Source organism: Scomber japonicus, chromosome 2, assembly GCF_027409825.1.
Source record: "Scomber japonicus isolate fScoJap1 chromosome 2, fScoJap1.pri, whole genome shotgun sequence".
NCBI classification, from domain to species: domain Eukaryota; kingdom Metazoa; phylum Chordata; class Actinopteri; order Scombriformes; family Scombridae; genus Scomber; species Scomber japonicus.
Genome location: NC_070579.1, coordinates 7,626,559 through 7,650,230, shown reverse-complemented (window position 1 = coordinate 7,650,230; position 23,672 = coordinate 7,626,559). Strand labels below are relative to the sequence as shown.

Sequence of the window (23,672 nt, the reverse complement as noted above, 5' to 3'; positions counted from 1 at the left end):
GATGCACCGATGCTCTCTACAGTTCATCTCTTTGACCTCTGAACCACGATGACACAGTTTAAATGAACAAGGAAAAAGGCTGAATACTGAGGACACAGAAGGAAAAAAAAAGCTTTAAAAATGACATACCTAACTTTTGAGCTAAATGAATCCAAACCTGTATGTAGGCCGGGACACCACAGGATGAAAGTGAGAAAATATGTTTCTTTTTGTATTCAGGTGAACTGATCCTTTAAAGCAGGCAGTGGAGGGAGACCTCAGTGATGAAGCCTGAATCTGCAACACTGAAGCTTCACCACTAGAGGGCAGTGAAACATCAGAGATACTGAATCACAACCCTGAGACAACATTTTACCATCCATCACTGACTGTTTACACATTTAAAGTTACTTTTAGTACTTTTCACTTGTTAAGATTGAGTGGCTTTTTATTTTCACCCTTAACATTAAATTCATTCAGCATTACAGTTAGAGGTTCAGTTTCAAAAGCATTGAATGTTCAAATTGGTGACCTTGTTGTACAGTAATTCAATAAACTCTCAAAATGGAGGGAGTATGAAAATGATTCAGTCAGTGATCTACAGCCGTCACTAACAAATATGGACTGTTATACTGAAAAAGCTTCATACTCAGTAAACTGCCACATATTCTGCTTCACTGAGTGACCCCAAATAATTTAAATGCACTGAAAAGAGGATAAACAGCTAACACAACAATTAAGGTCGTCTTCATTGCAAACTGTGTCTGTGCATCTTCATTTTAACAACATCCCAAATCATAATAAACTATTACACTGTGACAAGTTTCATACTAAAATATAGAGAATGTGAGAAATAAGTCAGCAGAAAAGGGCTAAGGTTAGATTTAAATTTTATTTGACTTCATAGCTGGTAAATACATTCAGACCCTGAAAAATAATAAAGAAAACTCTATTTATTTAAAGCTGAAACGTTCTGCTCACTGTCGCCCTCTGCAGCAGTGAAAGGGAACTGAAATCATGTTTCCAACTACAGAGATGTTGCGGAAGCTGGCTGTTTATTGTATATCAGCCACTGCAACACCTGGATAATGTGACATTCAGCAAAGTGATAAAACTGAGATTATGTTTGATGTGTGAAAATATACAATAAACTGCACAAGAAGCCAATCAGGATTCCTCAAAAGTGATTAATTACAGTATATACACATTTAAAATAACAGTTTGCATTGCAGCTCTAATCCTAAATATCTGTAATATAACTAAAAATAAGCTTGCATTAGTTCAGACAGAACACTCAGTAAATTATAAATCAGTTGAGTCACACACACCACCTGATATTCAACTGATCGAAACAATCAATCATGTTTGACACGTCGACATGATTCAGTTCAAGCTGCCATCAGCACATTCTTCTCAAATCCAACACAGGCCGGAGGCTCCAACCTGTGTTGGATTTTACTCCAGGTCTTCCTGCTCCTCTGTGTCTTCTGTCTGTGCCGCAAGACGAGAGTCCAGCTGATTGGGACAGATGACTTAATGAGACTTAATGAGCCTCATTCATGTAATTTGCATACTGTTAGAATTTGTAAAAAAATATTTAATAATTATGCTTCAGACTAAAATATTACAAGATTCCAATCAAAAAGATGTCCTTTACTATTTCATTTGACAATATAAATGTGTTTCCTTTTATTCATGAGCCAAGTGATCATAACTGTATTGTAGGGTAAGTTCTGTCAATAAGGTTTTTCTCTCTCACCTCTATAGTCTCTACAGGTTCATTCAGGTCAGTGGTGGAGCTCAGAGTTTTCTTCTTCCTGGATTGAATCAAACAAAAACAAGAAATATTTAACTAAAAGAAATTCATGGTTTAAAAACTATGCAAGTGTGTAATGAGAAAAAAAAAGAACAAATGTTTTCTTAATTGTTTTACCTCATCCACAGAATCAAGAGAAACAGAGGAATCAGCATCAGGACCGCCAGAATAAACCTCATGATGTTGATTATAAATACTGATTTCCCTGAAAAATGAGACCAACAGAAAGAAGACAAACCTCTCCAATCACTGCTGAGCTCTTAGAATAGAATAAAATATACTTTGTCCCCTAGGGGAAATTTGTCATGGACTCAAAGTGCGTAGTGCATAGTAGTAGCTGCCCTTACAGACAATAATACACATAAAATACATATGACAGCTAAAGACGTACACGTAGGCTACATAAACACTCATGACACATCCAATGAAAGATTAAAGCAAAATTTAAAAAAACCCAAAAACAAACAGTGTTAAACAGAGTTATTGCACACTTCCCAGGCCTCAGTCTACAGATCTCTTGTGCTCTATACAGGTGTGTGTGTGTGTGTGTGTGTGTGTGTGTGTGTGTGTGTGTGTGTGTGTGTGTTACTTACCTTTCACAACAATCAGATGTAAGGTGGAGTCATGACGTCCTCTTCTGTTCTGGGCTTCACAGTAATAATTCCCACTGTGTTCAGGTCTGACATCAGTGATGGTGAAGATCTGTCCTGATGCTTTTGGTGAGTCTTCATTCTCCTTGTACCAGGTGTAATTAGCTGCTGGGTTAGCATCACTGCTACAGGTCAGATTCACTGAACTGCCCTCCACTATCTCAGCAGAGGGACTCACTGACACAGAGGGAAGCTTTGGAGCATCTGGAAGAGATTAATTGATTGATTATTACAAGTTGTACATAAAACATTAAAAAATAATGTTTGGCAGCATCTGATTGAGCAATTTTTACTTTTTGCCTTTAATGGACAGGTAATTGGAGAGAGAAAGCAAATTGGAGGCAGAGAGGGGGGAATGACATGCAGAATAGGACTGCTCAGGGATTTGAACCAGGGTCGCCTGCAGCGAGGCCTCAACACATGGGGCGGGTGCTCTACCCACTGAGCTATGCTCAACCCCATCTGATTGAGCAATTGATTTTTCATACTTACCATCTCTGACAGTGGCGTAAATCTTGTTCTCAATAAATAAATTCAAATGAATGAAACTACCACTTTAACATCCACTGTAGCTGCTATTGATTGTACAAGCTGAATTAACTGGTAACAAAATTCTGGGGTGTTTACATCAAATTATGTAAAAGATTGTTAGCAAAAACTTTTCTGTGGCTGACATCGTTCAAATAATTATTTATTACATTAAGAAAAGGCAGTTTCACTCACACTTCACATCAATAAAGATGTATTCAGATGTCTTCTTCCCCAGCTGGTTCTCAGCTGCACAGTAATACTCTCCAGAGTCAGAGGACTGGATGGAGCTGAAGACAAGCTGTGGTTCTTTACTGAGAGGTTGAAGGTCTGGATTTCCATTCTTCTTGTACCAGGTGTATTTAGCTGCTGGGTTAGCATCATTACAGGTCAGATTCACTGAACTGCCTTCAATGATTTCACCAAAGGGACTCACTGACACAGAGAGAAGCTTTGGAGCATCTGGAAGAGATGTGGTAATGTAAATTAAGCATAAAACAAGGATGTATGGCTTTATGCCACATATTATTTTGAATATATGACACCAGTTAATATTAATGACTGTGTGACAGCAGTGAGCATCAGGGAAAATGTGAATGCCAACTGCAAATAAAATTCCCTTCTCAAAAATAATGGTGCCTTTCGGTGACCTGCCATATAAACAGTAACAAGTATGTCCTTGTTCAATGTTTCACGCACATTTTACATCAATTAAGATGTATTCAGATGTCCTCTTCCCCATCCTGGTCTCAGCTGTACAGTAATACTCTCCAGAGTCAGAGGACTGGATGGAGCTGAAGATAAGCTGTGGTTCTTTACTGAGAGGTTGAAGATCTGGATTTACATTCTTCTTGTACCAGGTGTATTTAGCTGCTGGGTTAGCATCACTGCTACAGGTCAGAGTCACTGAACTGCCATTAATGATTTCACCAGAGGGAATCACTGACACTGAAGGAGTCAGACGTGCATCTGAAGGAGAAAATATCACGTTTAAACCTTACAATCCAATCATATTCATGCAGCTGTACAGTGCTGACATCATAACCTGACACTTATCACTGTTACTCTGCTGATTATGCTTGTGGAATAAACTCACACAGTGAAGGAGAGGAGAACATCTCATGTCCTTTCAAAGCACAGGAATAGCTGTCTGCAGGATAAAAATAGCCTAAATAAAAAGGAGATGGTTGTTCCATTATCATCTGTCCATTCTTGTACCAGACGTAGGAGGGACGATCATCTAGATGACAACTGCTGTGACACTTCAGCCCACATGTACGGGTTTTACAGGCTGTTGCTCCGATCACCTGCACCTGGAGATCTGGATATGTGAAGAAATAATAGAAATGCTGTAAAATATAAACACGAACATTCACAGTAGTGTTTTCAAGATATTTAAAGTTTGGAATTGAATAAGTCTTCTGATGAAAATATTACCTGTGACAGTCAAAGTGACTCCTGCTGAACCAGTATATCTCCCTCCTGGTTGGTTTGTTGTGAACATGAACTTATACTCAGCTGAGTCTCTCTCTCTCAGGTCTGTGATTCTCAGAGTGCAGTCGTTCTTATCACAGTGATACTGCACACGACCTGCGTACTCTGAGTCTGTTCTCAGATCCACAGGTTCATTATTACTCTCTTTAATATACCAGAGTGTTTCATCAACTGCAGTATCAACATTATTTATCCTGGCTGGGTATCTGTAGCTGCAGTGTATGTCCACTGTTGATCCTTTTAAAGCACAGATGTAAGTAGAAGTGTAAGTCACTCCCCAGTCATCCTGACCCTGTGCTGTTGTAAGATCATCAGATCGTAATGAGTTAGTCAGCTACTAAGACAGTATGTGTATCATGGTGCTTACATGTTTTTGGGATAAAAATCATCTGGACTATTTTCAAAATATGGTATGTCTGCAGTCACGTGTCACAGAAGTTACTTATCATGGATCAGTCTAAATATAATTGAGATGAAGTATAGGCAAGGCAAGGCAAGGCAAGTTTGTTTGTATAGCACATTTCAACACCAAGGCAATTCAAAGTGCTTTACATAAAACATAAAATACATCAAGATAAGATATAACACAAGGCAATACAAAACTATCATTTAAATACAATTAAGTGTTAAATTAGAAATAAAATGAAGCCAAAATAGAATAGGACAGATAAAACAGAAGAATAAAAAGTTGGAAAAAGAAAAAGCAACAGTAACATCCACATATGTTGAGGAAAAGTGCTAAGGTAAGCAGAACTGCTCAATAGTCAAAAACACAAAATGTGCACATGCTGATTGCTGGAAAAGGGAAACTCAGACTGACTTGCTAAGAGTGAAATGAATCAATATATTATTATAACACACATGTTTACAATCTTACTGACTGTATGACTGTAAATGTGAAGCAGGCAGGACTAAGAGCCTGATAAGCAAAACATTACATTTCATTGGTTAATGAAGCCTGAAAAAAGTTGTTATTACTATGTGATTTTTTTTACTTAGAATGTGTTTCACTCACATTTCACATTTATGGAGGTGTTTCCAGATTTCTTCTTCCCCAGCTGGTTCTCTGCTGTACAGTAATACTCTCCAGAGTCAGAGGACTGGATGGAGCTGAAGACAAGCTGTCGACCTCCTGAGATAACGTCAGTACCATTATACCAGGTGTATTTAGCTTCCGGGTTAGCATCACTGCTACAGGTCAGGGTCACTGAACTGCCCTCCTTAATTTCACCAAAGGTACTCACTGACACAGAGGAGGATTTTGGTGCATCTGTTAAAGAAAAAAAAACATGTTTAACATTTAATATCCCATTGAAAGCATTTTGCACAGCACTTTGAAAAAGCTTCAACAGCAACAACCCCTCCTCCCTCCTATGTCCCACCCCCCACACTCCCTTCCCCTCCGCGAACGTGCACTACAATAGTTTTCTGATAGTTTTCTTTTTCCCTGTGGGAGCGGCTGGAGGTGGAAGCCATGACCTGCTTTTGTTGGTCGTTGTCAGTCACTACTGTCTGTTTACTGCCATCACCGTGTATCCACAACAGACTCTCTTCCGGGTGGGGGTGTGCGCACGATTATGTAATGCGGAAAGGGAAAACAGGCAGGTCACTCAACCAATCATATTATTCGGACCGAATGATATGATTGGTCAGAGTTTTCACAGAATATTATGAGAATGGAATAATGATGAGTTTCTATGCCTGGTGGATCTCTAACATTTTAGAGTGCCATCACCTTATTAATAGCAACCTAAACAAGTGTGTGTAAAAATGTAACAAAGGTAAGGGTAGCTTGAAGTTAAATTGCAGTGAAACATATTTAAATGGTTTATATTATAACAAACATATTATACTACATTTCCTGTTGCCTTGTACGCTATATGAGTTTAAAATCTCTTCAAATGACACAGTAAACACACAAGGAGAGCATTAATCCTCATCGACTTTCCTTCATAACTGCTGTTGCTGTGTGTGTGTGTGTGTGTGTGTTGTAATCACTAACATTTGTCAAATACGTAGGGAGGACTCAATTATAGGCTAGAAGTAAGACTATTGTAAAGCCATAGACCGTATAAAAGAAATGGACGTAACATCCGTCACGTCACCCATTGGTTTGTGGACTGCTGCTCGGAAGCCAATAGTTTCTGATCTGGGCAGCGCCATCTTGAAAATTTCAGGTGCATGCTGTGAAAAATAAAAACACGGAGTCTACTTATATGGGCATGAGGTCAATCAACCTGTCAATCAGGACGTAGCCACGCCCTAATGCATACCCTGCTTTATCGTCACATATAAAATCAGGGAGGCCAAAATTTCACAAATGAACATCATACTGCATTGAAGAAGGCTTTAAACTAGCGATTGAGACCATAAACACATTTTGAAAATGTTTACTGAGGTTAGAAATCAAGTGAGAAGTTGGTGAATTCTCCATTGACTTGTATAGAGACGGTCGCCCCCTGGTGGCCTTTTGATAGAATGCAGTTCTAAGGCGGATGGAATGAAGATATGAATAAAGATGAATGAAGATAAGATAAATGTATGAAATGTATTTCAAAGACTGGAGTGGCTCTGATTAACGATTGATGGCAGAAGTGGGTCAATATAGATGTCAAAACCTTCAATCAAGGCATTTTGTCAGTTACCCAGGATAAAATGTTATAATAGATAAACTGTTAAAACTACATATTTCTCTGTAGTAACACAGAGCTGGTTGTATTATATTGATACTGACAACAGTAGAGCTCAATGAGAAAAACATGGTGCCAATAACAAGTGAGGCAGTGGGGTCACTCATACTAGAAATACATGAAGTCATTGTTAAGTACTTTAGATAAAAGGCTTCACAAGATGCTGTTATGTTAGTGGAAGACTGTGAAGAAAACTCACAAACTGGAAGAGAGGGGAAATCCTCATATCCTGTAACAGCACAGGAATAGCTGTCTGCATGATTGAAGTTCGATGAATAAGAAGAAGATTTTCCTGTATAAATCTCATGTCCATTCTTGTACCAGATGAAGGAAGAATGATCAGGTAGACGACAGCTGCTGTGACACTTCAGCTCTGCCCGGGTATAATATGAGTAGTGTGTTGATTGGATCACCTGCACCTGGAAATCTGTACATGTGAAGAATGAACAGAACAAATTATGGTCTTACACACAGAAACATTCACTGTGACTTTTCAAAGAAATTAAACATACATTGAGTCTTTCAGTGAAAATGTTACCTGTGACAGTCAAAGTGACTCCAGGTAAAGCAGTATATCTCCCTCCTGGTTGGTTTGTTGTGAACCTGAACTTGTACTCAGCTGAGTCTCTCTCTCTCAGGTCTGTGATGTTCAGAGTGCAGTCGTTCTTATCACAGTGATACTGCACACGACCTGCGTACTCTGAGTCTGTTCTCAGATCCACAGGTGCATCATTACTCAATTTAGTGAACCATAGTGTTTCATCAACTGCAGTATCAACATTATTTTCTCTGGATGGGTATCTGTAGGTGCAGTTTATGTCCACTGTTGATCCTTTTAAGGCACAGATCTTAGTAGAAGTGTAAGTCACTCCCCAGTCATTCTGACCCTGTACCACTGTAACACAGAGCACATCAGAAACCACAATCAGATTTATAACAAGTTAAGAATCAGTGAATAAGACAAAGTGGATCATGGCACCAATATGATTTTATCTTCAGTCACTGTCATTCACAGCCCCTCATTGTAGATCAATCTAACTAGAACTGAACTGGAATACAGTATTTTATCAGTTGATTATACTTTACAAACATAAAATGAGTAAAACTTTTGTCGTGGCAGATCAGTGATAATTAGGGCCCGAGCGCTGACCAGCGCGAAGCCCTATTGTATCTGTCCGGATTATTCTTCTACCTTTTTCTCCCACAACAACGGGCTTTTTGCCCCCCTGAACGTGCATGAAAAGTCACCAAAGTTTGCACGCAAGCCAGACCTGGCGAAAAATTTTATATTTTATGGTTTGCATAAATGGGCGTGCCAAAATGGCTCTCTAGCGCCACCTGCAAAATCAAGAACATCGATCCCCTCGCCCCAGATTGACATAGAGAAACGAAACTTGGTACACATGTTCATCATGTCAAGACGCACAAAAAAGTCTGTGGGTACCATGACGTCACTCCAACAGGAAGTCGGCCATTTTGAATCAAAGTATTGATTTTAATGCCGATTTTGGCATCATATTTGAGCGAACTAGTCCTACAGTTTTCTTCCCATCCACTTCAAATTCACACAGAGTCATTTTGAGACATTGGAGATGAAAAGTTATCAAAAGCTTTTTCGTCCGTCATTCCTGGTTGCCGTGGTGACGCGGCGAATTTCGATGCTTCGCCATGAAATTTCAAACCCTCATAACTTGACTCCACATGGTCTCAGCTTTTCCAAATTTAATATGCTTGTTCAGCGTCCTGGTCTGAACACATGTACAGTCTCATATTTACTGACAGTCATAGCGCCACCTACTGGCAACAGGAAGTCACTTGCGTCATTTGTTCATTAATTACTCCCATAATCTTAAGTATTTCCACCTGAAATTAACTCAGCTGAGACATAAGACCTTGGTGATGCTACATTCTGCAACTCATGACCCATCATCAAATACCGTTGCCATGACAACACATTCAACGCCATGAAAATACGATTACAGTTTTCAGGGGCAAAGGATGCCTCCACGGTAACGAAACTCAACACACACGTCTGGAGTGGGTTCATTAAACATCCTATATACTTCAAAGGGATGGGCTAGGCTAAATCGCTCAATAGCGCCCCCTTGAATATTTCAAAATTGAACCTCAGCCTTCCTGATTGACATAGAAGAATGAAACTCGGTGGGTTTATGTATCATCTCCAGACGCACAAAAACGCCATTTGGACCCATACCCAAAGTCCAACAGGAAGTCAGCCATCTTGGGAAAAATGCTCAATTTTGGTGCATTTTTTGGTCATTTCCAGGCATCATATTTGAACAAACTAGTCCTAGGGATTTCATCCCATCCTCTTCAAATTCACACACAATCATCTTGAGACATTGCAGATGAAAAGTTATCAAAATCTTTTTCTTCCGTCATTCCTGGTTGCCATGGTGACGCGGCGAATTTCGATGCTTCGCCATGAAATTTCAAACCCTCATAACTTGACTCCACATGGTCTGAGCTTTTCCAAATTTAATATGCTTGTTCAGGGTCCTGCTCTGAACACATGTACAGTGTCATATTTAGTGACAGTCATAGCGCCACCTACTGGCAACAGGAAGTCACTTGCTTCATTCTTTCACTAATTACTCCCATAATCTTAAGTATTTACACCTGAAATTGAATCAGCTAAGACATAACGCCAGTTATCAAAATCTTTTTTATGACTTCTTCCTGTTGGGCGTGGCTGTGCGGACAATTTCGATGCTTCGCCATGAGGCAGGAAGTCCTTATAACTCCTACAGACATTGTCCTGTCTACACCAAATTCATCATGCATGGAGAGGGTCCCGCCCTGAACACATCTATGCATCAATACTGTGTCAAATACACAGCGCCACCTACTGGACACAGGAAGTAAGCCTCATATGACAAACATTATCCGATTTACATGAAATTTACAGGATGTGTTCTCCACATCATACACTGCAACATGACATATAATTGGTGGGCGATCTCTAGCGCCACCTAGTGGACACATGCAATGTGACTTAGCCCCATCACGCAACATTCATTACGAGACCAGGTGCCAAGACGTCTACGTGCCCGCTGTGTCTGCCGTGTGACTGCAGCACGCACCGACATGCGAGTCAGGGCGGTGCATGGGGGCGCGAGGGCCCGTTCATCACTGCTTGCAGTTTTAATTAATATTGTTATCATCTCATTCAATCTTAAACTTTTTCTATATCATTATTTTCCCCCATTTACTTTTTACAGACTTTATAACTATTGTATGAATTTCATGACTTTTTTTTTTTTTTTAATTATGCCTCCATGAAGACAGGCATAGAAAAGGCCATTGCTATTTTTACACACTTTGAATTCACAGTACAAAAAACTGTTTTTGATGTTTAAAGTTAATCTCTTTGTACTGAGACAGAACATTGTACAGTCTGAAGATGCAGTGAAGGAACAAGAATGTATTGAAGCTGTGAACATTAATGTGGTTTTACTGAACAGGATGAGAAGAAGAAATAGAATCATTAGAGAGTGTGCTTGTCTTGTCACGTTTCCTCTCGGTTAATTCTTTGGTCAAGTTGCTGCTCAGCTAAGTGTGAAAACCACAAAGAAATGCAGAGCATGACGTGTGGGAAACTACTGAGAGCTGTAAATAAGGTGTCAAGTTTTCACAGGGAGGAGCAACTGTTGTGGTTTTTTACCAGCTAAAACAGTTGTCCAGCTCTACAGTACAGAGTGCAGAAATTAACAAACAGATTAAAAACATCAGGACAAGATCAAATTCTCAGTGCATTGGTGTACCATCACATAACTATGAATATATTCATATGCATGAATAAAAATATATGATTCTTACAATCTATGGAGGGAGGGAGGACAAACCATATCAGCCAGGCCCCACCCCCACCACTCATGACGCAGACACAATGGAGCATCTTAATATAGTAAAAAGTGTTCAGCAGTGAATACTGATATTATTTTTTACCATTTTTAAAAGTTATTCATCATACTGCATCAAACATACATCAAACCTAAATGTGCTACAATGTAAATGTAGATATACAGTACCTGACACAGAAAGAAGGAAGACAACAAATCCACTCGTTGCTGCTGTTAAACTCATAGCCGCTCCTCTCATCTCTCTGTGAGGCTTCAGAGACAATAAAATACATCAAATAATGTAAACAACATGTAATAGTCATATCAGTAAACTGTTCTACTCACAGCAGAGAAGGACGTTGTCTGTTAAGACGCTCGTTGTCTGATCTGTGAGCAGACGTCAGATATCAGGATGTTAAATGAGTACATTTACTTCCTCTTTCTTATCATTATGAATATGCATGAGGGGCCAAGTGGCAGTATAGGCGTATGTGACAACCAAGTGTTCCTGTTCCGTAGAGACTTAATGTGATCTTTGAGACCAGTGTTTGTGTCACATCCTGTTGTTGTTGCGTTTCATTTTGAAAGTTATTCTCTCTTTGTTAGTTTTCCTTCCTGTGTTTCATCTGTCTTGTTATACTCACCTGTGTCCTGTTGTATATCACCCCTTGTCTATATAGGTTTGGTTTTCAGTTTAGTCTTTGTCCGAATGTCTGTGAGTTAGTTCCTGTTTTCCCTGTGTCAGTGTCTGTGAGTTAGTTCCTACTGTGTGTTCTTTGCTGCCCATGTGGTTATTTTGTTGGTTTCTCCTGAGTTGGCCAATAAAGTGCCCTTTTTCCAAGACTGTCTGCTTTTTGGGTCCACCTGCTACACCGTGACAGACGATTCTGACCAATATGGACCCAGTGTACAGGAGCCCATTCTGGGGAACCCGGCTGGCTCTGGGGGGACCTCGGAGCTTTATGAGGGGGACCAGAGTCAGGCCCCAGACGCCTCGCTGCCTGTATGGGCAGCCAGTGCCGCAAGCCCAGCCACCTCTTTTCCCAACAGATGTGCAACCATCTCCAGTTCCTGCAGCCGTGTGGCAACTTCCAGTCACTGCTGGCGTGCGGCTACCCCCCTGTTCCTGCTGGCGAGCAGCAATCCCCTGTTCGTGCTGGCGAGCAGCAATCCCCTGTTCCTGCTGGCGAGCAGCCTTGCTGGTCTAAGCTGGTTTGGTTAGCTGGTCTAGAGGGGTTTTGGACACTTTGGCTGGTCAGACCAGCCTGGCCAGCCTTGTTGACCAGTCTGTTCAAGCTGGTTTGGTTAGCTGGTCTAGAGGGGTTTTGGACACTTTGGCTGGTCAGACCAGCAAGCCAGCTGGCTATTCAGCTTGACCAGCTGGGCTTTGCTGGTCAGACCAGCTACACCAAGCTGGCCAACTATACTGACAAACCAGCAAGACCAGCTTGACCAGCCTAAGACCAGCTACGACCATCTTAAGCTGGTTTAAGCTGTTTTTTTCACCAGGGAGACAGACAGACACGTTTTTAACAAATCAAACCGTTTGGAACTTTGAAGCTTTGAAACTGTGGAGTACCTCTTACCTCTGTAGATATACATGCACACTGCCTCTGCTAGCCCTGTACCAAGATGGCGGCGCTTTAGGCACGCCTCTCCACAGTCAATGCGGCGTCTATGTATAGGCATACACCCTGAAAAAGGGGAAATATCAATTAACCACTCGGACACAAGGCTTCCTCTCTTGCAGCTCCATCAGGAGTGTATTCATCCAAAAAAGTACATACACATCATCCACAGAGATTTTTGTTAATTCAGTCAATTTTCCACTCTAATTTTTCCCTCCTTTTACAACATTCAGCAGGTAAGTACAATGTATAATATTTCTATTTTAGCAATTTTATTTTCACAGGTACACTCAAAAATAACATAAGGTAAGTTAAATCAATCTTTAAATTAATAAAAATTAAATGCATTTTTAATTAAAATTTAAATGATTTTCCCATTGAATTTGTCCTGCTTTAAGTGTCTTTCTACTACTACATATCAACATACATGCTGAACATGGGTTTTAATAAACAAACTAATATTTAATTAATATGCACGCTATCATTATGCACATGCTTATGAAATAATTGCTTCGTGCCGCCCGCCATGAGGACGGAGGTAAGCTGCTCCAATAGTATCACATTGAGGGATTTTAACATAACGTTAGCTGCTCAGAAACATACAAAATACAGTTAATGTGTACATAAAACATGTACAACTATTTTCTTGAGTTTAAGAACAAAACATGTTCATAACATACCTGAAAAAGGGGAATCAATTAACTACTCGGATACAAGGCTTCATCTCTGGCAGCTTCATCAGGCGTGAAGCATAATGGCCGAGAGCTCGCCCTTCCGACCTCGGCAGGCAAAACTAATCAACCTTGATTAAGAGTTCAACAGGTCGATCACAGATCAACTCATCTGGTATATTCATAACCCTTTAACCCTCTTTCACATAACTTAAGAAATATGAAAAGTTGCCTATATTTACATTTATAGCTTATCTGTTTATAAATGGATTCTCTTTTAACTTTTTCTGATGACTGATTTTTACTGTTTTTAATGACTGTTTTCACTGAATGTGTTACAAACACTTTTTTATAAAATCAACCTATCACGCAGCCACCCCTGGCACCTGAGCTCCCGTGACAGTTTGGACCTTTTAGCGACCTTAAAGAGAGATAATGACACTTTCAAAAAAAAAAAAAAGCATCTTCATGTTTTTAAGTGTGTGGACGGTTCAGTGTCTACAGAAAAACATGACATGTCTGACATTTGATGCATCTCCTCACACTTCTAGTGCATGTTGAGACACTGAATACACCACCATGAGTTCAAAGAGATTTAGTGCAAACTCACTCATTCACAATCACTCTGGACTGTAACACAGGGCATATCAGAAATCAGTTCTTCTGCTTTGTAAAGATGCACCGATGCTCTCTACAGTTCATCTCTTTGACCTCTGAACCATGATACAGTTTAAATGAACAGGAAAAAAGGCTGAATCTTGAAGACAAAGAGAAAAAAATATTTCCTTACACCCCAAAATTACGATTTGACAGCAAAATGAATCCAACCCTATCTGCAGGCCTAGACACCCAGGATGAAAGTGAGAAAATATGTTTCTTCTTTTATTCAGGTGAACTGAGCCTTTAAAGCAGACAGTGGAGTGAGACCTCAGGGATGAAGCCTGAATCTGCAACACTGAAGCTTCACCACTAGAGGACAGTGAAATATCAGAGATACTGAATCACTTAATGAAGTCTGAAACTTTTTCTGCACACTGTCGCCCTCTGCAGCAGTGAGAAGGAACTGAAATCATGTTTCCAGCTACAGAGATGTGGAAGCTGGTTGTTTATTGTATATCAGCCACTGCAACACCTGGATAATGTGACATTCAGCAAAGTGTGATAGAACTGAGATTATCTTCGATTTATGAAAATACATGTATAATATATATATAATATAAACCCCTATGGTGGCCGAGAAGTGCAAAACAATACACAATGTGCTAAGTTTGAGACACATTTACATTAACAAGATGCAAAACACTGAAAAAAACAGGTTAAATAAAGGTAGAAAACAGAAGAGGTATAAGGGAGAGGAAGAGCTGTGACAAAGAAAGCTTATTTGGCTGTGATAGTTATGTTTGATTTCAATAATTTAAAAAAAATGTTACATGTATTTTTTTTTAGAATTATAGTATATTAAAATCTGTGACTTTTTAAATGTCACAGAACAATCATCTAAGTTTGTATTTTTGAGTGAGTAATATTGTTAATTTAATGGATACATTTGCATTTCAGTTGGTTCATTCATGAGTTAGGCGTTGAGTTAATTCCGCCACCAGGTGGTGCTGTAGAGTCAGTAGGGCACGAGTTGTGAGAACGTCTTCTCTCATTCAGTGTTGTATACAGCATGATAGCATGAGTTAGTTTATATATGTATATATGACATAGCCTATATGTATATACGTCTATGGTTTATTTAACAACTGAGTAAACCTACTGGTAGACTGGTAGAGACTGTTGCCGCTCACCCCACACTTCCATGTCCTGTCGGATATTTGGTACTTTCCCTTTCCGGAGGATTGCTATTTGTAAAAGTGTTTCGCGTATTGTTAATTTGTTTTCTGTAATGTACATTTGTTTTGGGACTGGTAAAAGTGTTTTTGTAATGTAATTTAGTTTTATGAATTTTAAAATTGTTTTCCAAAATGTAAATTTGTCTCAAACTTTGCAAAAGTACAGTTTGCAAATAAAGCACCAATCCTTAATATATGTAATATGTATATATACTCATCATCAATTTATCTGCAAATTATTTTATTGATTAATGATTTCATTGTATTATTTCTAAGAGTCAAGGTTTTGTGCAATAAACAGTCCAAAAGCAAAGATTATAATAATAATAATAATAATAATAATAATAATAATAATAATAATAATAATAATAATAATAATGATAATAATAATACATTTTATTTATAGCATAATTCAAATGCATAAATGCAACACAGTGCTTAACATTATAATCATAGCATATATGATAAAACAATAAAAACAAGGTAAATAAAAACAGATATAATTAAATTGCAATTACAAGATAAAACCACCATCAGGTAAAATAAAAACATTTCAGAAGAAAGATGATGAGGGGAAAAAAAGCATTTTAAGATTACATTTCAAAGTGTCATCAGATTCAGAGCATAATAAATCTCGATGCTTTTCTTTTTATGATAAAAAGAGCATTAAATTGAAACTGAAAGCATTACATTTTGAGCAGGTCTATTATTTATCTGTCAATTAACTAATAAATTCATCTAATAATCATTGCAGCTAAGACATGATGACTGAACAGACAGGAAAACTGAACACTTCTAAATCTAAATGTACTATTCACATACAGCGTCTATCTTGGACAAGTCTGCTCTGAGACACAAAAACTGGTTTAATGAAAATAAAGGAAAAAACTCTCCATGTTATTTGGGCGTTTTGTTGACTGTGCTATACAATGCAGCTGGATCCTCCTCAGGTTCCTGACTTCCATTTCTGTGGGGGGGGGGGGGGGGGGGGGGGGGGTTAGGGACAAATGAGATAATTCCAAAGATATGTTACTAAAATGAAAAAATTGATGCAGTGGTGAATATAAAACTCAACTCATACCCTTCAACCAAACATGCAATTGGAAATTTAAATAGACCAAAAAAATGTAACTTCTCTTATTACAACCCTCTCTAATGTTCATACAGGGAGTTAGTGATCACTATGGTCATTCCTCTTCTACACATTGGCTGTGAAATGATACTTCCTTAAAACAACTTCAACGTAAAAGATGGGAAACAAAACCAACAGTTTACCATGTGAATATAGAGTTACAAGAAAAAATGTATGTACGGCTTGATTTGACTTATTTCCTCTGTGTGGAAAAAAAAACATTCACTGTCGCTCAGCAAATACACACTGCCTGACTAAACAGTGTCTTAAGACAGATGTTAGATCAGGGATGTCAAACATGCGGCCCGTGGGCCAGAACCGGCCCGCTGGGGGGTCCATTCCGGCCCACCTTTCTTCCTTCCCTCCTTTTATCCCTCCTTCCTTCCTTCCTTTCATCCCTCCTTCCTTCCTTCCTTCCTTCTGTCCTTCCTTCCATCTGTCCTTCCTTCCTTCTGTCTGTCCGTCCTTCACTATCTCTCTTTCCTACCTTTCTTTCCTCCTTCCTTTTGCCTGTCTCTCCTTCATTCCCTTCTTATTTCCTTCCTTCCTTCCTTATTTCCTTCCATCTTTTCAATTGTCCGGCCCACATGAGATCAAATTGGTCTGTGTGTTGAATGAAAATGACTTTGACACCCCTGTTCTAGATGATACCCCCTTCATTCGGTATACTCTGACTGATATTAGCTTCAGCTGAAGTTTGAAATGTATTTTTTTTATCCACAAGGAATGTAGGTTTTCAGTCCATGGCCATTGCAGGATTGGTGGATTTCTCATTATCCAATCACCTTATATCCATTTTATCTATAATCCAGATAGTCAGTAACCTTAACTGATAACGTGAAGATGTTTTGCTGGCAAAAATGGGTGAATTTGAAATAGTTGCCAAACCAACACATTCAACATTTTATGTAATAATGTAAGAGGCAGCACAGCCCATCTATTGAATTTAACAGATATGATAAATTGAGCAAGACTACACCTTTAATCTCAGGTGTGATACTGTATGTGCATATAAAGGCTTCTGTTAAAGTGTGGCCATTAGTTGCAGAAATTTAAAAAAAAGTTTAAGTATATACTAAAATATCATCAACATATAAGGGAGTGTTAATATTGCTATGTACTAACTATGTATTTGATGGTTATATCATCATGTTTCACTTGTGGCAGTCATTTGATGATTAACATTAAGTTGATACAAAACACAGGTTTCTTTTGAAAGGGCAAAAAAAAAGACATACAAAAGAAACAGTTAACCCAAATCATCCTCTGTGGCACACAATACAGCAACTGAATCCATCTGACAAAATTCTAGCCAATTATTTAATCACAGTTTTAAACAGAAAAGGTCAAGACAGTTAATCAAAGACCACCAATTGTGGATACTGTTCCTGTGTAAAAAGAAACTCACCTTGGGGCTTCACTGCCACTGTTTATTTTGACAGTAGCATACACGACACTATTCGTCTCTTCCTCCTCCTTGTGTTTTTGGGGCTGAGCTGGTGTGATATTGGAGTAGAGAGGGTCCGCCTCTTTCTTGGCGAAGTGAAGAGTGGCATAGTTGAGGCCATCCTGCTGCTCTTTTGGTTGTGTCTATAGACATTGGACAAATAAGATTACCTGTTGTGAGTGCCAGTTACTAGTTTTTAATTTTCACTATAAGCAACATTGAATTTTGGGTTATTTAGCATCTTGATATTAGTCCAATTATTGTCAGTCATCTGTCTTAGTTGCATCTGTGCCAAGTGCTTTTTTCCCTGTATTGACTCTCACTTCAAGAGAAAACAAAATTAAAGTTTTTAGCTCTCAAAAGAACCGTATGAATCAGATTCTGGTCACCTATTAAAAAACAAATACTTACTTTGAATTGTTCACTTCTGAACTGAATACTATACTGTGTACAGTTTAATACTATACTGTAAGTCAAACTCCAAAATTAGCTCTCCTAGTGCTGAGACAGGCTTTACAGTAAGAACTGAATTGTGGAGCCATATTTTCTACTGGGACTGATCTTCCTCACCGGCGCACTGTTGTCCATCGTCTCTACAGTTTTAGGTTTCCTAGAGGCTCTGGATTGGAAAAAATAAATACATGGGCAAATAAATCTGTTGTTAAATTGACTGCTTGATATGACTTGAAATGCTTTTCAAAGATTATTCAATCAAGAATGATGCACTGCTCACCTAATCCATACTGCAACTGAGATGAATATGACAACAAGTAAAATAGCAGTGATTGCTCCAGCAACTATTAATTTCCATGATCCTGGGAAATGAGAATGAAATGATGACACTGACATTTAATGTGGGTGTTACAGGATATTTGGACCCACTGGCCCCATAGATTGACAAAAAGTATTTTACTGGAAGTCATAAGAGAGAACTCCAAGCTTCAAGGTTACTAAAATCTAACATCAGTGAAATGGGGAAGTAGAGATTAGTATGCAAATGGGGCAGTTAGAGCAGTGTAAAAGCCTGGCCTTTGACCTAAATTTGAACAATTCTTAACATAGACATCTGGCATTATAAAAGTATATCACCAAAAGCATGTTATAGCCCCTTATTTAAGAGAAACACAAGTTGATGAAGGGGGTGTAGCTGAGAACATTTGATGAATAAAGCATGGAAAAGAATTGAGCAATGTATGTTCATTTTAGAATATCACAACAACAGTGTGTATGCAAAACCACGGGTCAACGTGAAGCCCCCAAACAATTCAGATGCAGAGGAAAAACACACCTGCTACTGTCAGATGTATGGTGATACGATTACATCCTATTCTGTTCTGTGTGTGTGTGTGTGTGTGTGTGTGTGTGTGTGTGTGTAACTTACCTTTCACAACAGTCAGATGTAAGGTGGAGTTATGACGTCCTCTTCTGTTCTGGGCTTCACAGGAATAATTCCCACTGTGTTCAGGTCTGACATCAGTGATGGTGAAGATCTGTCCTGATGCTTTTGGTGAGTCTTCATTCTCCTTGTACCAGGTGTAATTAGCTGCTGGGTTAGCATCACTGCTACAGGTCAGATTCACTGAACTGCCCTCAATGATTTCACCAGAGGGACTCACTGACACAGAGGGAAGCTTTGGAGCATCTGGTGAATAAGACGAATAATAAAATGTTTTAAAAAGATCATCAATATCAAGATGCAGGATAGGATCATGTATTATACATTGAGTCAATGTATTTGCTCTTAGCTTGGCTTTTTGTGTTTTCACTGTAAAAGCTCTCACTGACTGTTGTGTCACCAAAGAAATCTGCAGCCAAAAGAAAGTCCACACTGTGTGTCTGAGAACTAAAATATCTTGAACACCACTTATTTAAAAAAAGTCTAAGTAAGCATATTGAACTGCATATAGTTTCTTATGACTTAGCTCAGTCAGAGCTCAGGAAAGTGTCTAGGAGATTTTGGATTGGGGAGCCCTAAAGTGTTGGATTTACACTTTACTACTTACACAGCACATCTATGAAGAGAGATGATGAGTTGATCTGTCCATATTGATTCTCAGATATGCAGTAGTACATCGCTCTGTCCTCAGAGCTAATGGAGGTGAAATTATATATTCCTTCTGATCCGTGAAACAGTGTTTGGTTGTCCTTGTACCAGGTGTAATTAGCTGCTGGGTTAGCATCACTGCTACAGTTCAGAGTCACTGAAGTGCCCTCCACTATCTCAGCAGAGGGATTCACTGACACAGAGGAAAGCTTTGGAGCATCTGGTGAACAAGATGTATCAAAAAATTATATTTAATTTGAATTACATTAACATTAGCATGCAGGATAGGATGATGCATTGTCCTTAATCAGTGTATTGGCGTAAAGCATGGCTTTGTATGAAGTTATTATAAAAAGGCATGTTAGAGTATGTATGTCTGTATTGGTGGTGCCCTCCTCTATCTGAGCAGAGGCACTCACTGACACAGAGGGAAGCATTGGAGCATCAAGAGGGGATGTGGTCATATAAATTAACTATAAAATAAGGATGTGTTGCTCGAGTGTCACATATTACATTACGATATCAGTTAATATTAATGACTGTGTGACAGCAGTGGACATCAGAAAGGTTTGGATGCTAACTTCGAACAAAACTCCCAAAAAATAATGGAGTATATCCTTGTTTAATTTGAAATATTTTTTTTACTCACATTTCACATCAATAAAGATGTATTCAGATGTGCTCTTCCCAAGCTGGTTCTCAGCTGTACAGTAATACTCTCCAGAGTCATTGGACTGCAAGGAGCTGAGGACAAGCTGTGGTTCTTTACTGAGAGGTTGAAGGTTTGGATTTACATTCTTCTTGTACCAGGTGTAATTAGCTGATATGTTAGCATTACCACTACAGGTCAGATTCACTGAACTGCCCTCCATGATGTCACCAGGCGGAGTCACCAACACTGAAGGAACTATTGGAGCATCTGGTGGAAAAACATTGATTTTGAAAAAAATTAGAACAAGTTTTCAAACTGGAAATGGATTGGAATACACAGATAAAAAAAATGTAGAAACCAATACATCTGTGAAAAACAACATGGTATCTTGTTATTTTTGATTCAAATTTGGCATTTTTTAGAGACAGTGAGTTAAACTTACACAATGTAGGAGAGGGGTAATCCTCATGTCCTTTCAAAGCACAAGATACGTTGTCACCAGGATTAAACTGCCCTGAATAAACAGAAGTTTCCTCCTCCATGATTTTCTCTCCATTCTTGAACCAGACGTAAGAAATATCATCTGAACTGCAGCTGCTGAGACATTTCAGCTCTGCCTCTGAATGAGACTGATTGACTGTTATTCTGGTCACCTGCACCTGAAGAGCTGCAAATGTGAGGAAGAATACAAAATGTCATTGCTTCTAGAAACAGTCACAACCTAAATAACTGATCATCATCAGTCATGATCATATAATGACAATAATGTGTTTTCCTACTATAATGTGTTAATTACCATCAGTAAGAGTTTTAGCCATGCTACATTTGCAAGACAGATCAATTTTGGTTAGTCCACCATTTTGATAAAGAAAGTATGGATTGTCGTGAAATTTTCAACAAAGATTGGACAACCTGCTCTTTCTAGGATGAAGCCTACTGATTTATGTTCAGACATGTTATCTGCCATCATGAGATTAGAATTTGTGGTTTTAAGTGAAGTGTCTCAAATGTATTCCTATCAGCTTTAGCTGAGTAATTGCTAGCATGGTAACATACTAGTTAACATGATAAAAATTATACATGTTAAAACATATGGCTGATGATTTTCTATATATTTTTCTTACTGTGAACAGATCTCATGTGCATAGTCAAACCAACAATTAACTGATCAGGTATTTTGAGTGTATCCAAAACTTGATATATCTTAATCTTCTTTGCTGTAGACGTCAGTTGGTTTCAAAAACATATTAAAAACACCTAAGAGAGCCACACTGCTACAGTAGGCGACATGTTCCTTTGCCCTAAAATTGTTTTGGCATGGTTTGTTTAGAAATAGCTCCAAAGACAAATAACAGTAGTGATGCTGTCTGAGGAGAGAAGTTCTCTGTACGGAAGATGCCACTGAGCATGTGCAGAAACACAATTACATCAACAGGGGAATTTCTTACGCTTTGAACACTTAAAAACAGTATAAAACAATATTAAATTGTCATACGAAAAAGTTACCTGTGACAGTCAAAGGGACTCCACCTGGACCATTAAATTTTCCTTTTGGGTGGTTTGTTATGAACCTGAACAAGTACACAGTTGAGTCACTGAGTCTCAGGTCTGTTACTGTCAGAGTACATTCATCATTGCTATCACAGTCATACCGCACACGATCTGTGTAATCTGAGTCTTTTTTCAGATCCACCTCTATTCCATTTCTCAGCTTAGTATACCAGAATGTTTTCTCAACTTTAAGAACTACGCCACGCCACTGTTCTGGGTATCTGTAGGTGCAGTGCATGTCCACTGTTGATCCTTTTGTGGCACAGATCTTAGTAGAATTGTAAGTCACTCCCCAGCCTTTCTGACCCTGTACCACTGTAACACAGAGCACATCAGAAACCACAATCAGATTCATAACAACAAAGGACAGAGCTGAACATTTGTGAAAGAGCATCATTAAGTAAACCTGCTCAAGAACTGATCTACATTTCTCAAAAAAGCATGTTTCATCCCATTTTCACAATTCAAGACACATTTTAACACAAAAGTCACATGTTGAAACAATTATGTTTATATTACATCTTTTAGTACAAACCCACAGCTGTATGTTTGTATCTGAAAATAGAACCACTTTTTAGTTATCTGCGCATGTCCAGTATAGTAGGTTTAACGTCTGGTTGCTTGTTTAGAGTATATACTGGATATGAGTTGGTTTACTAGAAAAGGTAAGACATAATTAACAAACCACTTTGGGACATCTACAGAAATATGGATGTCCAGACAGTTGGACATTTTTCTGGATTTAGTTTTAAACATGCCCAAAATAATGTTTAGATGTAAGGATAGGAATCAAATGAATTCATATCTCAGTCTTCTGAGGTGCAAGTCAGGTTCATCTTTTGATAGTTTCAGTTTCTAGACATCTGAATTAGACGATTATATGTAAATGTATACATTAAGCTGCTGCAAGATTTTCTGTTTCTATTGCTGCTTTAAATAAAGAGGGGCTTCCTTTCTTTAGACAGCTTTGATATATAGAGTGTTTTACATTTGCAGACTTGGAACCATTGAGTAATTCATTCACTGTATTAATATGAGGAAGTGACAAGTAGTCGCTGTTTTTTGTGTTTGTAATTGATAAAGCATTTTTTCAAATGATAAAAATGCCATTCTTGTTCCTCAGTTGGTGTCTGCTAAAGAAAGACATTAAATCAACATATTTTGGCTGCAGTTTTTGAGTAGGACAGGCCGTCAATATTCATGCCATAAAGACAGGTTTGTTCTCCATCATGTTTGTTTTGTGGGTTTTTTTTTTGGATGTCTACTTCCTTTTTCAAGTGTGAACATGACTAGTGTTTTCGATGATTAATGTCTCTCTGCTTTGAGGAATGATGTTATACAATCTGAAGATGTGATGAAAGAACAGAAATGTATTGCTCCTGTGAATCTCTATGAAACGTTACTCAACAGTTTGTTTGAGAGTTTGTTCCTTTACACAGTTTATTTCCTCTGTGCTCACTCTGTGGTCATGTTACTGCCAAGTATAAGAGGAAACTGCAGAGAAATGCAGAACACTGAGGTGTGTGAACAAAATGCTAATTACTGTTGAAATATCACACTGACACACTGAACTTTGGCTATTGTAGGTGTATGATAATGAGATAAAAACTGAGAAACACTCACCTTTAAAAAGGAAAGTCCTGAAAATCATTCTCTCATACTTTTTGTATTTTTTTCTGCAGGGCAATCATT

The 23,672-nt window shown here is 38.6% G+C and overlaps 1 protein-coding gene across 1 annotated transcript in view; it reads right to left on the bottom strand.

Moving 5' to 3' along the window:
• The window catches only part of LOC128365001 (B-cell receptor CD22-like), a 126,533-nt gene that overhangs the window by 82,876 nt on the left and 19,985 nt on the right, over positions 1-23,672 (bottom strand). The window contains exon 9 of the mRNA XM_053325619.1: positions 19,737-19,997. Within this exon, the coding sequence (XP_053181594.1) occupies positions 19,737-19,997 (261 nt within the window). The remainder of the gene's footprint in view (positions 1-19,736; positions 19,998-23,672) is intronic.